The sequence below is a fragment of the Mya arenaria genome, chromosome 5 (genome assembly GCF_026914265.1).
Source record: "Mya arenaria isolate MELC-2E11 chromosome 5, ASM2691426v1".
NCBI lineage: Eukaryota > Metazoa > Mollusca > Bivalvia > Myida > Myidae > Mya > Mya arenaria.
Genome location: NC_069126.1, coordinates 48,044,736 through 48,059,948, shown reverse-complemented (window position 1 = coordinate 48,059,948; position 15,213 = coordinate 48,044,736). Strand labels below are relative to the sequence as shown.

Sequence of the window (15,213 nt, the reverse complement as noted above, 5' to 3'; positions counted from 1 at the left end):
TTTAATCATATGGGTGTGTTACCCCAGAAAAAAATTAAAACTTGGTTATCATTACTTTATATCGATTATTTACAATGACCAACTACATCATGCATTCAGTATAAGAACAATAATACAGACACAAAAACACAATATATTTTAATAAGAGTTAAAAAGAGAAAACAACTAAACGATATTTTTAAGTTCAATGACAGAGAAACCAAGTGTAACATTTTACAACCAGGAAAATTCATCAGTTTTGGTCCTGCGATGACGAAAACATACAACTTCCGGCTAAGGTTTGTTCTGTGGTGGTTTCCTCCCACTGTGTAATTGGGTTTCTATTGTTGTTGAGTTATACGTAAAATATCATCGCACGAAATACACAAACGAATGAAGCATGCTATTAAAGATTTGGATTCACTGATGTATGTGTGTCGGTTATTTTACCTAGTCACTTGATGAGGAGAGGGAAGGAAAGTGCTGGTTTTAAAGGTATACAATCATGTACTCTTATAGGAATCATAATGAATCCATTAGTGTGCAATGTAACTGAGTATAAGTATGCTGGCAAAAATAGCTAATACAAAACAAAGTTATTATTTGAAGATTTATTGTTCTATAGCAACAAGGAATAATATTTCTCCAAGTCAAAACTAGTTAGTTGAATGGAGGTGAACGTTTATTGATGGAATCTGCTGGTTCTTGGATTGATAAGTATTTTATTCATATCCCATATTGTGACCCGCATACATCACTACGTACATCGCTCTGGAGTCCCCATCAATTGTCCCCATCAATTCCTGTTATAAAAACAATAAATAAGGTATACATGTACAAGAAATAAAGTAGTTTATCTTAGAATGCGGTATTTTTACAGGGAATTCGTTTGCATTTTATAGACCTCCAACAGAATAAATTCGTATGAAAAGTGGTCAAAGTGCTTGTTTCAATTAAATATCACCCAGAGTTTATATAAGAGTTTTATTTAAGGTTTTAACAAATTATTTTCCAATGAGTATCTGCTATTTGTTTTTGTTGTTTTTTATTACTCTTTAAAGTAAGGAAATAACTTAATGATCAACAAAATTAAAAGAGACGTTGCCAACATACATTCTGTAAGTTCCTTAAATACCCTGAGGCAGCATTCAATACAATTGTTATACTTATCCTAAGATATGCCTCAGTGATTCCATTCAGTCTATTGTCCAGTTATTTTTACAGTCTAATCAAATTACTCAGATGCTACTCTTGAATTTAGTTTAGATCTAAGTTGGATAGTGAATAAGGCACCTGCTCCTACTACGAGGTAATTTTTGAGTGATGGTTTAAAAGCTCAGAAAATCTCTTACACATTTCGGGCAGGGGCATGGCATCCATTCGTCGACGTTCAAGCAATGTTTTTTTATACTTCCTGAAATTTGTTATCATCATTGCATTGTTAATATGGATGATCTTAAACAAAATGAAACAATGTAAAGCTTACAGCTGAATACAATGAAATGAAATACAAACTTTCAGAATAATTACTTTTATGTTTTAATTGATGTCCAATATGTTTCTGACTGAAATTGCTCCTTTTACCATAAAACGTATTACAGAATCCAACGTACAAAAATTGGGAATTTTGGTGCCTGGTCACACCATATCATTCTGGTATCAAATAAAAGGGCTAGGTTCGCAGATGAAGAAAATGTTAATATTATACCGAGAAAAATATATCAAGTACGTTGGCCTGAACATATAGGAAAATTGGTCATTTCACTTCCGATTTCATATGAAGCAAATGACAAATATGCAATTTTAACTTAATCTCTTATGGCGTTTGGTCATTTATATTAAATATTAGTAATCCGTTATTTAGAATCACTTTAAATTGATACAAAATGTGTAATTATATGCGGTCACAATTACTAACATTAAAACAAACGGCCCCATTAAACGTCAGGGTTACTCTTTTGTCGATTGTTCAGAACTTAAAGTTAACAATTTGGTTAATGCCATTGTTGTTACACTTTCAAATCTATATTACGCTTTAAGTTTAATTGATACACTTGTAATATGCAATCTTTCTAGTAGGTAGTTCGCCCGTCTCTTTAGTAGTGAGTTCACCATGATACGTCAACAATTATGCCAAATCACTGATGAACACTAAAGCTACGAGCATTTAATGCTAAAAAGACTTGAAATGCTAAGAACATTTGTATACAGTATTTATTGTACACCTGATTCCTAAAGGTGTCGGCCTTTGTACGATAGTATTCATACCTTCAGGATTGTTATACGGTCGGTCGGATTACTATACTCGCTAAAAGCACTTTCAGACAAACAATTTGTTTGGAATCTAATTTACGTTTTGTATAGCCATACCTGTATTGATAGCATGCTATCAACGTTAAGGCTAACGCTACAATAGCTGCAATAACGTATAGTGGCCAAACGAATGTTTCCGCATTCGATGCAGTTGTGGTCAAGCTCTGGGTATTCTCTAAAATGTAATAAGATGTTATACTTTATCCGTAGTATAACAAGTCTGATATATACCATAAACATAGACGCATACCTAAGGAATTTCTTTAAAATACAATACTATTTAAACAATTGCTTGGAGCGTTCGCATGGTTTTACTTTACTGTTTCCAACGGATGATCAAAATTTAATTTTAGCATGCTATTCAAGTACTTTGGATGTATTCTGTTCACTTCTTAAGTGTATATTTCAATTCAAATCGGACATTATCTTGCGTCAAATAATTGTCTACCTATTCAAAAATTTAAATTTAAACGGCGTTGAGTTTCAAAAATAAATTGGCTACTTGTAAAATCTGTGCAATTTATATTATTGTCAAGTCTTGCACTTAATGATGTTTGAATGCTTTCTAAGTTCGTTATTTAACACATTCTAAGTGCATTTTAGTTGAGTTTTTCATTGAAATAAATACTGGTCCAACCAACTATGTATTATTTCAGTTACATTCCAAGATCAATCGCAACAACAGATGGTGAGATCAATTTCAACGATTTTTTCCGGACGGAAGAAAGAACCATAGTTCATCTGAATGATCCTGTGATTTAGATCCTATCTACCCCAAAACTCCATTCTAAGACTGTTGGATGTGCAACCTTTAGTATATGCTTCAATAGTAATAATTGAAACCCATTGGACCTACTTGTTGAAGACATTGTTGTTTTCAGGTTTGGACGATATATGCGACGTTCTGGAAGAAAGCAAAACAGTTGTAAAAACTAAAACATGTATACTTAAATGGCAGTTCAAACATACATTTTATGCGCCTCTTCTAAGAAGAGGGAGTATATTGTTTGCACATGTCGGTCAGTCGGTAGGTCCGTCGGTAGACCAAAGATTGTCCAAGTGATAACTTGACAATTTCTGTACCTATTGTAATAAAAACTTGACATTAGATTGGGCCTGAACAGATGATGACCCCTATTGATTGAAGGAGTATCGGGTCAAAGGACAAGGTCACAGTGAATATTAACGGGAGAAGATTGTCAAATATTGTTCGAGTGATAATCAACAATGCCTGCACCTATGGTCAACAAACTTGACATTGAGGCTTGGCATGGCCAGAAGATTACCCCTATGGATTTCTGCGGTCATTGGGTCTATGGTAAAGGTCACAGTGACTTTGAATTCTAAAACATTTTCCAAGTGATAACTCGACAGTGCCTGCAACCATGGCCCTCAAACCTGACTCGGGGTGTTGACCTGACCAGTAAATGACCCATATTGATTTTAAGGGACATCGGGTCAAAGGTCAAGGTCACAACTTAAAATGCTTGTCCTCATGATAACTCGACAATGCTTTCACCCATGACCCTTAAACTTGACATTTCGGTTTGGACTGAGCAGTAGATAACCCCTCTGGTCATAGAGTCAAAGGTCAAGATCACAACTAATATTAGTCTGTAAAATTACATCAAATCTACTTATTCCCTGCTGCTAATACATGTTTGTCTGCAAATATCAGTCATCACTTTGAATGACCATAATCTTAAACTACATCAAAGACATCCAATGTCAATGACAAAATTGCTGTTATTTCGATCCATGCATATTTCATTTAATTGTCCAAATATTCTTGACAACATTGCGCTGAGGGGAGGGGGGGTCATAATGTTTGATAAACATCTCTTGTTTAACATTGCAACGTGTCGTAATACTTTCAATATTCAGCATTTAAGACATGGTTGTTTTTGTAGGTCGACAAAACAACAACAACAACACAAATGGCCATATGATGTATCAGCTAATGCCCCCTTCACAAACACGGATTTTCCTTACGAGTCTTAACGTATCGCACACATTCACGAAAGCTCACGATTTGAACCCTTTTACGACCGATTTAAGGGTTGTGTTACGCGTTATTACGAACTAGTTACGGTTAATAATGGATGGTTAAGAGATATATCGATGTATTAACGGCAATATTCAATGATTTCTTTAGTGTTGTCACGAATAACTACGAACAAATTACAGCCATTTAACGAGTTTCATTTACGGATTGTTACGAGTATATTATATAACGAAATGTTACTATTATTTTTTCAAGTCAATTATTTTTAGTTCATTTTAATTTCGAATGAAATGATTTTGAGCACTCAGCTATATTACTAAAATGTGTTGTATTCGTATGACAATCTTCTGCCTGTACTCGTTGATAAAGAGCCTTTTTTACATCTTCCACGTATTTAAGGCACGTGTTTTGAGTATATTTTAAACAGTCAAACCTCTATGAAGGATACGTAATACTCGGATATTTAACAAAGCACATACGTCATATCATATAGAAACGTTTCGACTAACTTTTTCATCAAGTGTAGCTACAATAATAAAGAGCGGACGAAACGTCTAAATATCAGGGACGCGATTTGTACACCATTACGAATTTCTGTTACAGTCCCATTTTTATCATGTAAATAATTCAGACCCATATTGAGCATCGTTCTTTACCTCTCTCTTGCTTCAGACAAATTGATGGGAGATACGAGGAACAGTGAGCTATTGAGAAGTTCCTTGTCCCATTCTGTACTTCCACTGTTACACAATGTAGGTCATCCATACTCGCGGTTTTTTCCTCGAGTAACTGGAAGGTTCGCGCATTTTCACATTTTACTTCTGTCGTCCATTTGCAGTAATCTCGCTTAAAACAAATAACAAGTTAGTTAATTACACAGTTAGAAGTATTTTCTACCATTTTAAAAGTCAAATATCTTTATGCAAGGTCTACGGTTAAAGCCCTAGGAGGCGTTGAGATTGCATTTGCTGCCACTGCCAATTGACTGAAACTGTTATCTTCATACTTCATGTATATTGTGTGCGCGGTCCCGAAGCGTTCCCTTGGATATAGATTGTTGGCTTTTATAAATACTTTATATTTTGCCAACTTTATTAATGAAAGCAAACATGTCTTTATAAAACCTATTGTATAACTACGGACATAAACGGATAAGGTTGGATATTGCTTATAAATGAAATCTAGATATATTTTTTTCAAAAGAAAAGAGTTATAAGTGTGTAAAATCCACTATTAAATTAACTGAAATGGTTCGGTTGCTATCTATTTTTGTGCAAAGACGAGTAAACCTTCTTTAAGACATTTCGTCATATGCATAGAATAGTTCAATGTATACTAAAGGGACAAGCCAAGTATTCAAACAATAACGGATACACTTTTTAGGAGCAAAATCATAGACGTCGACATTGTATTTGCTTTCGCGTGCGGTACAAAAAAATATTTTGATTATAAAAGACATTTCGTAGCAGATTTGGCATTGAATATTTTTTAATATGGTGTACTAGTTTTGTTAGGACATTGACTCTACCACACATTTCGTTTCAGTCGTAGTTCTTATATCACAATGGTAAACGTACAGTTACTTTATGATGATAACTCACCTCTATCAACGCGTATACTTTGTCTGAGTTAGCCGGAATAGTCCGCAAGCACTTGTTTAAGATGTTCGCTGTGGTAACGGAATAACTTGCGTTGTCCTTGCACGAATCTAAAAAAATAACAATTTGTTCTGAAAAGTGGGAATAGTGCGTTGTCTTATTCTTAGAATAGTTTCAGTGGTGTCTTTTAAATAATGCAGGAACACTCTTCAAATAAAATAAGCTTTAGCCCGTACAAGAACACTGCACTGTACTTTTTTCAAAGCCAATGACACACGTTTTTAATGACTATTAAAATAAATAAAAGAGTAAAGTGCTTTTAGTTTTTAATTTAAATATGATCAAAACATGTTGTTGTATAATGTCAAAAGTAATAAAGATCATCAGATAAATTTAATCAATTATTGGTTATTTCTGCCAGGGCCAATTTTACATGATTTCCTAAAAGTATTAACTGATAAAGGCAACATTGTTTTACTGTAACGCCCGAGTATGGTAATATATGAAGTTGTATTCATATTTATGTACATTTACATAGACGTTTTGTAAATTGTTTTTTTAAAGCGGTGATATACTTGAGAGTATATGCGCACAAGTTTTAGTTTATTCGCCAAATATCAAAATCACAGTTATATTATTGGGAACAAAGATTAGAAAATAAATTAGAAAAAGTAATAAAATACGCGAAAAAATGCACCATTTCGGACTAGATATTGTTAACACGTTCAAGCCCACATGCTCACACTTAAAATCTAATAACTTTCGGTTCTGAGAAAGGGGGCAAGTGAAAAGGTTACGACCCTAAGTTCCTCTTCCTGTAACGTCAAATCGAGGATTCGCCCCGGTCTCATAACTATCAATAGCTATCCTCCATAACAAATGGTCGACTGATGTTATTGGCCCATAGTCATTTTATCCTATAGTATTTAAGTCAAAGTTAATATTACTTATGGGGAGAATAGAACATTTAATGATATGATATCCTGATGTTAGATTCCATTTTATTCAACTTCTGATTTCAAATTCGTATCATTTTTCTTAATCTGGTAGCAGTATTTTTTATGATAAAAAAATTATCACAAGGCAAAAAAGTACATTTGTTGGAATATATATATAACCGAATAACTTCCCTATCTCTTTCTTAATAGACACAATAGCGGCTAAATCGATAATGTTCAATTATCGGAGATAAACATATGAATAGAATACACTACACCGAAGCTTTTCAGACTAACAAAAGGCAAAGTGTTCTTGTGTGAGAGCCCCAACACACCTATACGCATTAAATTCATATACTTTTCGGTTCTTTGGGTGGTAAGCACGTCCAATGGATACTGTTCGAATTCGATATATCATTGCGTTTATTTTTCTACTCCCGTTTCCAACTCCTTGGTGAAAATTGTTATTTTGGTGTGACTGTATAAAAAAGAGATTTTGTTTATGTTTTGTCACGATGTAGCAGAGTGCGCCCCGGACAACAGCAAGCCTTTAGCTATGATTGTATGTGAATTATAAGTCAAGTACATTCGGGAATACGCGGCTTACCTCTAAATGCTGAACTGGTCCAAGCTCTTCGAACATTCTGAATATCATTGTGTTTCAGAAATACACGGATCCCAACAACTTGGCCAGGGTAGCAGTAGTTTGTCTCCAGCCAATTTGAGCTGCACACACTTAGGTGTTCACCTAAAATGTAGAAAAGTACATTATGAACAAATCTGACCTTTATGAATGAAAATGGTGATATTATTCAGAATTAAAATACTCGTCTTAATTTTCATCCAGGCAAATATGTGCCTATCCTTTGCATGTATAGATGGAAAAGAAAACTTATTAGTTTATGTTGTAAGATTTCTTAATTTGTTTTGACGTTTAAAGCATTCGCTTTTTCTGACCGGCTGTGTGCAGCCTTTGGTCCTATCAGGTAATAGTCTAATTTTGCCGTGTAGCTTCGATGTTTACCGACGTTAACCGAACTTTTCCGTTAGCAATCGGATTTCTCCAAGTTAACAAACGTTAATTCTATCCTAACCACTTTGTCCCCAAAACTGTTAAAGACAGTCTCATTGGACCAACACTTTATGTAAGATCTACATACTGTTAATTAAATGTTCTGTATAGCACCTTAGATACATTGGTAGTTTTATAAGCTAAAAGCAAATAAGTACTGATACACGCGTTTGGTTTCCGATGTAAAATAAGCTTGTTATTTGACCAATCCATAGTCAATAATGTTGAACTGTGATGTCTTGTGACCCAATATAATGATGGTACTATTTGAAAGCGTATTGATGGCCGATTACTAATATATACAATCAATAATCGAATATACACTATAAATAGAGTTTGTGACGGCAGCCGCTAACATAAGTGTGTTTTGCCTTAATTGTGTTTACATTCATTGGGCATGCGCAGGTTTTAGCTTGGTTGCGGTTTTTGGGAAATACGCAGTCAGTCGTTTTTTGTGCGCTGAAGAACATTGCGTTTAGTTCTGTCGAGAATTATAGTTTCATGCGCTCACAGAACATTTTGATTGGTTCTGTGAGAAGAAACTTATATTCACGAAGTTTAATTCCTAAAAGATGTACATTTTACTACGTGTTCATTCTTAAATGATTTTAATTCAAATGCTGAATTCTTAGAGCGCTATTTTACGCGTACTTTTGTAATGTCTTATAATCATAATGAAAGTTATCTTTTTGTTTTAAGTATTTTTTATAACTATTTCTTTCCGTTCGACGTAGACTATTGTAGAACATAATGAACGATCAAACTACATTGTGGTCTTCAGTCGCTCTTCTTAACGGCATTCGATAACGGGCCGTTACAGAGTTATTATATCTTGGGGGGGGTTTTGTTTTGTTTTATTTGGACTGAAAACGTGAAATGATCGATTTGGCGATTATCCGTTTAATTAACATATGTATCATTTACATATAAAACCATTTCTAATGATGCCGACACAATAAGCTTTCATCAGGCATTCAAAACTCACACAATTATACATCAGATACCTTAAGTAATGGTAAGCAGATACTTAAATTGACCTTTTATCAGAAAAGAGGCTAGGAAACTAAAAATGTATGTGTACGTATTGAGTACATTTTGAGAGCTACGCCTTTGTACAGTCCTAGGTGTGAGACTTCAAAATAACACAAGACAGAAAAATACATTTTTTATCTAACTTCCTTTCTGAAAGAGGATTGACGAAGACAATTGCTGCACTTATAACCACTCGAATATCTCGCATTTATTCATATACATTTTTTAAAACTAAAATGAAAGATTTTTTTTAATTCTAAGAAAAGTTGTTTTTCTGACTCACAACTGATTCCGTTCGAACACAAGCATAATGTCCAAAAGATGGTTAAGGCGATATTTCGGTCACATATGAAATATATACTAAGTAATCTGCCTTATTGAATGTTTCAGTAAGCTGGTATTTTTAGATCAATTTAAAATATATTATCCAAAGAGAGATTTGCAGACAAATTCAGTTTGGTCCAACCATAACCATAACGTTACTTGAACGGATAGCGTCCATACAAGTACAAGATGAAAAGTGTTTCTCACCCTCTCTAGTATCTGAATAATAACACACTCATTAAAATCACGTAACCGCGTTCAAAATCTTGATATCCAGATATATATTTTGAAGGAAATTAATAACAGATTTTTTATCGACAACGAATGACTTTTTTTATTTTGTTGAAATTGAATCTACTAAAAACATATGTTAATGTATAATACCAAAAAGAACAGTCAAATATTCATATGAGAGTAATTCTGTAAATCGAAGCCTAAAATATTTCGGTTTGTAATAGCGTTACTAATGTTTATTAGCAAACTAGAGTATACTCTGCCACATGTTTCGGAAATTATTAAATATAGGGATGTAATTCTACATTTAGGCGAATTTTTATAATTGAAATAGGAATTTTGTTATCCTATCGCACGCAGTAAAATGATCAATGTCTGTCTTATAAAAACTTATCGAGTTTCTTTACTAGTATATATGAAATATTCAATATTTTCAGATTTATACAATACTTTACGACACAGATGAAATAATGTTAAATTCTCAAAATAGTGAAAAGCTAAATTCCAGTTAGCAAAACACTGAACAAACATACCGATCATTTTTCCATATTCTTGGCAGCAGATTATAAATTTTGGACAAGCGTCTGTTTTGTCTATTGTGGCTTGACAGGTAAGGTTGTTCATCTGTATGCCACCTTCGTCTACTTTGTTCCCATAAATCAATGGCTCGTTAATTTGTGTCGCACCTAGAGATCTTCTGAAACAAAAAAAATGAACGCTTGTTTAAACCCGAGACAGGTAGTCTTGTGGTTTATCTAAAGTTTGAAGGCATTACACTGGTGTAAGGAAATACCACTAGCCCCAAGAATTATGAAAATGCCGAGAACTTGCAATTGTCAATATCTGAACCAATACAGAAAGTGCCGAGAAGTTTCAATTTCCATTACCTGTCTAAAGGTCGGCAGGCAAAACGGAGAAGTTCCTGCCCAAATCTTTCGATACGATGACTGCCGTAACGGACAAGGTCTTACCCTTACTTGTAAAATGATTTGCAGAATTATTGGAACAAAATTGTACCCTAACCTGTCGATAGGTTTACAGATGTAACGGAAAAGTTCGTGCTGTGACCTTTAAATAGATTGACACACTTTACGGTGAAGTTCGTTCCCAAACCTGTCAAAAACGTGGAAGATTTACCCTCCCTTACGATATGTTAGCAGTCGTAACGAAAAAGTGCTATTACCTGTCAGAAGGTTGGAATACGTAACGGAGATGTTCGTACCCTTACCAGTCAATAGGTTGGCAGACGAAACGGTGATGTTCGTACTCTTACCTGTCAATAGATTGGCAGACGTAATTGAGATCTGTGTACCCGTACCTGTCAAAAGTTTGGCAAACGTAACGGAATTGTTCGTGCCCTTACCTGTCAATAGTTCGGCAAACGTTAAGGAGATGTTCGCGCCCTTACCTGTCAATAGTTCGGCAAACGTCAAGGAGATGTTCGTGTCCTTACCTGTCTATAGTTTGGCAAACGTCAAGGAGATGTTCGCGCCCTTACCTGTCAATAGTTCGGCAAACGTCAAGGAGATGTTCGCGCCCTTACCTGTCAATAGTTCGGCAAACGTCAAGGAGATGTTCGTGCCCTTGCCTGTCAATAGTTCGGCAAACGTCAAGGAGATGTTCGTGTCCTTACCTGTCAATAGTTTGGCAAACGTCAAGGAGATGTTCATGTCCTTACCTGTCAATAGTTCGGCAAACGTAATGGAGATGTTCGCGCCCTTACCTGTCAATAGTTCGGCAAACGTCAAGGAGATGTTCGTGTCCTTACCTGTCTATAGTTCGGCAAACGTCAAGGAGATGTTCGTGTCCTTACCTGTCAATAGTTCGGCAAACGTCAAGGAGATGTTCATGTCCTTACCTGTCAATAGTTTGGCAAACGTCAAGGAGATGTTCGCGCCCTTACCTGTCAATAGTTCGGCAAACGTCAAGGAGATATTCGTGTCCTTACCTGTCAATAGTCTGGCAAACGTCAAGGAGATGTTCGCGCCCTTACCTGTCAATAGGTCGGCAAACGTCAAGGAAATGTTCGTGCCCTTGCCTGTCAATAGATCTGCAAACGTAATGGAGATGTTCGTGTCCTTACCTGTCAATAGATCGGAAAACGTCAAGGAGATATTCGTGCCCTTGCCTGTCAATAGATCTGCAAACGTCAAGGAAATGTTCGTGCCCTTGCCTATCAATAGATCTGCAAACGTCAAGGAAATGTTCGTGTCCTTACCTGTCAATAGATCGGAAAACGTCAAGGAGATATTCGTGCCCTTGCCTGCCAATAGTTTGGCAAACGTCAAAAAGATGTTCGTGTCCTTACCTGTCAATAGTTCGGCAAACGTCAAGGAGATGTTCGTGCCCTTGCCTGTCAATAGTTCGGCAAACGTCAAGGAGATGTTCGTGTCCTTACCTGTCAATAGTTCGGCAAACGTCAAGGAGATGTTCGCGCCCTTGCCTGTCAATAGATCGGCAAACGTAATGGAGATGTTCGTGTCCTTACCTGTCAATAGATCGGCAAACGTCAAGGAGATGTTCGTGCCCTTGCCTGCCAATAGATCGGCAAACGTCAAGGAGATGTTCGTGCCCTTGCCTGCCAATAGTTCGGCAAACGTCAAGGAGATGTTCGTGCCCTTGCCTGTCAATAGTTCGGCAAACGTCAAGGAGATGTTCGTGCCCTTGCCTGTCAATAGTCTAGCAAACGTCAAGGAGATGTTCGTGTCCTTACCTGTCAATAGTTCGGCAAACGTCAAGGAGATGTTCGTGCCCTTGCCTGTCAATAGGTCGGCAAACGTCATGGAGATATTCGTGCCCTTGCCTGTCAATAGTTCGGCAAACGTCAAGGAGATGTTCGCGCCCTTACCTGTCAATAGGTCGGCAAACGTCAAGGAGATATTCGTGCCCTTGCCTGTCAATAGTTCGGCAAACGTCAAGGAGATGTTCGCGCCCTTGCCTGTCAATAGGTCGGCAAACGTCAAGGAGATATTCTATTCGTGCCCTTGCCTGTCAATAGTCTGGCAAACGTCAAGGAGATGTTCGCGCCCTTACCTGTCAATAGGTCGGCAAACGTCAAGGAAATGTTCGTGCCCTTGCCTGTCAATAGATCTGCAAACGTAATGGAGATGTTCGTGTCCTTACCTGTCAATAGATCGGAAAACGTCAAGGAGATATTCGTGCCCTTGCCTGTCAATAGATCTGCAAACGTCAAGGAAATGTTCGTGCCCTTGCCTGTCAATAGTTCGGCAAACGTCAAGGAGATGTTCGTGCCCTTGCCTGTCAATAGTTCGGCAAACGTCAAGGAGATGTTCGTGTCCTTACCTGTCAATAGTTCGGCAAACGTCAAGGAGATGTTCGTGTCCTTACCTGTCAATAGATCTGCAAACGTCAAGGAAATGTTCGTGTCCTTACCTGTCAATAGATCGGAAAACGTCAAGGAGATATTCGTGCCCTTGCCTGCCAATAGTTTGGCAAACGTCAAAAAGATGTTCGTGTCCTTACCTGTCAATAGTTCGGCAAACGTCAAGGAGATGTTCGTGCCCTTGCCTGTCAATAGTTCGGCAAACGTCAAGGAGATGTTCGTGTCCTTACCTGTCAATAGTTCGGCAAACGTCAAGGAGATGTTCGTGCCCTTGCCTGTCAATAGGTCGGCAAACGTCAAGGAGATATTCGTGTCCTTACCTGTCAATAGTTCGGCAAACGTCAAGGAGATGTTCGTGCCCTTACCTGTCAATAGATCGGCAAACGTAATGGAGATGTTCGTGCCCTTGCCTGTCAATAGATCGGCAAACGTAATGGAGATGTTCGTGTCCTTACATGTCAATAGATCGGCAAACGTCAAGGAGATGTTCGTGCCCTTGCCTGCCAATAGTTAGGCAAACGTCAAGGAGATGTTCGTGTCCTTACCTGTCAATAGTTCGGCAAACGTCAAGGAGATGTTCGTGCCCTTGCCTGTCAATAGTTCGGCAAACGTCAAGGAGATGTTCGTGCCCTTACTTGTCAATAGTCTGGCAAACGTAATTGAGATGTTCGTGCCCTTACCCGGCAATAGTTGGGCTATTTGCCCCATCCGGCAATAATTTGGCAAACGTAACGGAAATATTCGTCCCTTACCTATCAATAGTTTCGCATTTGTAACGGAGAAGTTCGTGCCCATATCTGTCAATAGTTTGGCAAACATAATGGACATCTTCGTACCCTTATCTGTCAATAGTTTGGCAAACATAATGGACATCTTCGTACCCTTATCTGTCAATAGTTTGGCAAACATAATGGACATCTTCGTACCCTTATCTGTCAATAGTTTGGCAAACGTCATTGAAAAGTTCGTGCTCTTACCTGGTCAATAGGTTAGAAGACGTTACGAAGAAGTTTGTATCAGACGTAACGGAGAAGTCCGGCCCCTTACCTGGCAATAGGTTTGCAAACGTAACGGGAAAGATCGTTATTTTACCTGGCAATAAGGCGGAAGATGTAACGGAGAAGTTCGTACCATTACCTGTCAATAGCTTGGCAAACGTCACGAATAAAGTTCGTGTCCTTACCTGTAAATAGTTGTTAGGTTAGATTTGCAAACGTAACGGGAAAGATCGTTATTTTACCTGGCAATAAGGCGGAAGACGTAATGGAGAAGTTCGTACCCATACCTGTCATTAGTTAGGCAAACGTTACGGAAAAGTACATGCTCAAACCTGTCAATAGGTTGTCAAACGTAACATAGAAGTTCTTAACTGTTAATATGTTTGTAGACGTAACGAGAAATGTTGACCTTACCTGTCAATAGAAAGGCAGACACCATGCACACTGTCTGTCAATTTTATATCGTTCTTGAGGCAAACGTTCTTCCAAGTGTTATTTACATTAATCTGCAGCAACCCTTCGCTGTCTAAAGCTCCGCCCAGAAGTCGAAAACATGACGCTGTTAACGAACAAAAAAATAGTTGACAACTGCTATTTATGTAAAACATCAATTATTCACAGGCAAGTCAGTATCAAATACGTCACATTAAAGTTTTAGTTTGGGACGTTGTAGAAAAAAAACAGTTTGCCATTAATATAGCCTTAACAATGGCATCACAACAGTGTTATTTTGATGTTATTTTATATAATCTTTTTTCCTATACCAACACTGTATAAAACGAACTATTTTTAGCATTGTCGCCACAATTTCTTACATTCACAATCAATCGAACAAACAACATATAAACTCCAAATCAGAATTGCTATAAAACGCGTCATCTCACGTTCTCATTGTTTGCATACACTTAAACTCTATTTACAATGTGTTGATAATAGTGAACTTCCAACACCTTTTTTAAGTTCCCAGTTTTATATACAATGTTCCTGTTTTGAAACACATGGCAATCACATATTTACATCCTGTTTATTACAGTTATAATTCAATAGTTTATGACTGGTTCAGATAAAAGATACGTTTACTCTTAAAGCAGGCTTCTCACCGATAAAAGGAACGACTTGAAGTTTCCTTTTAACATTATTGCTTGTTCATTTGTACCAGGCTCATGCTTATTAATTCTAAACTTTTTAAACAAAATTTGATAATTTACATTTCAGTAAGATAACAACAATCGGATTTTTTTATAATTTATCCGAAATTAATCAAATTTCTTGAAAGTATGATGTTGAGATGACAAAAACAGTTCTCTTTTAATTCGACTATGTAGCAATGAAACAAAACAACACCGTCAGCAATTCAAAACAATGCACCATTAGTCG

General features: G+C 36.8%; 1 protein-coding gene across 3 annotated transcripts; it reads right to left on the bottom strand.

The window, feature by feature from the left end:
* Positions 1 to 581: 581 nt before the first annotated feature.
* On the bottom strand, positions 582 to 14,854 carry LOC128235045 (uncharacterized). 3 transcript variants are annotated; one of them, XM_052949747.1, is made up of 10 exons: positions 14,652 to 14,854; positions 14,251 to 14,395; positions 10,029 to 10,189; positions 7,441 to 7,581; positions 5,899 to 6,005; positions 4,954 to 5,143; positions 3,149 to 3,196; positions 2,350 to 2,467; positions 1,332 to 1,393; positions 651 to 782 (listed from the first exon to the last, which is right to left on the bottom strand). In XM_052949747.1, coding segments are annotated over exons 1-10 (1,038 nt in total). In that variant the 5' UTR covers positions 14,716 to 14,854; the 3' UTR covers positions 651 to 780. The 3 variants fall into 3 exon arrangements, with proteins under 3 accessions (XP_052805708.1, XP_052805707.1, XP_052805705.1); XM_052949745.1 differs by having other exon boundaries at positions 10,029 to 10,192; positions 14,652 to 14,851; XM_052949748.1 differs by lacking the exon at positions 2,350 to 2,467 and having other exon boundaries at positions 582 to 782; positions 10,029 to 10,192.
* Positions 14,855 to 15,213: the final 359 nt, after the last annotated feature.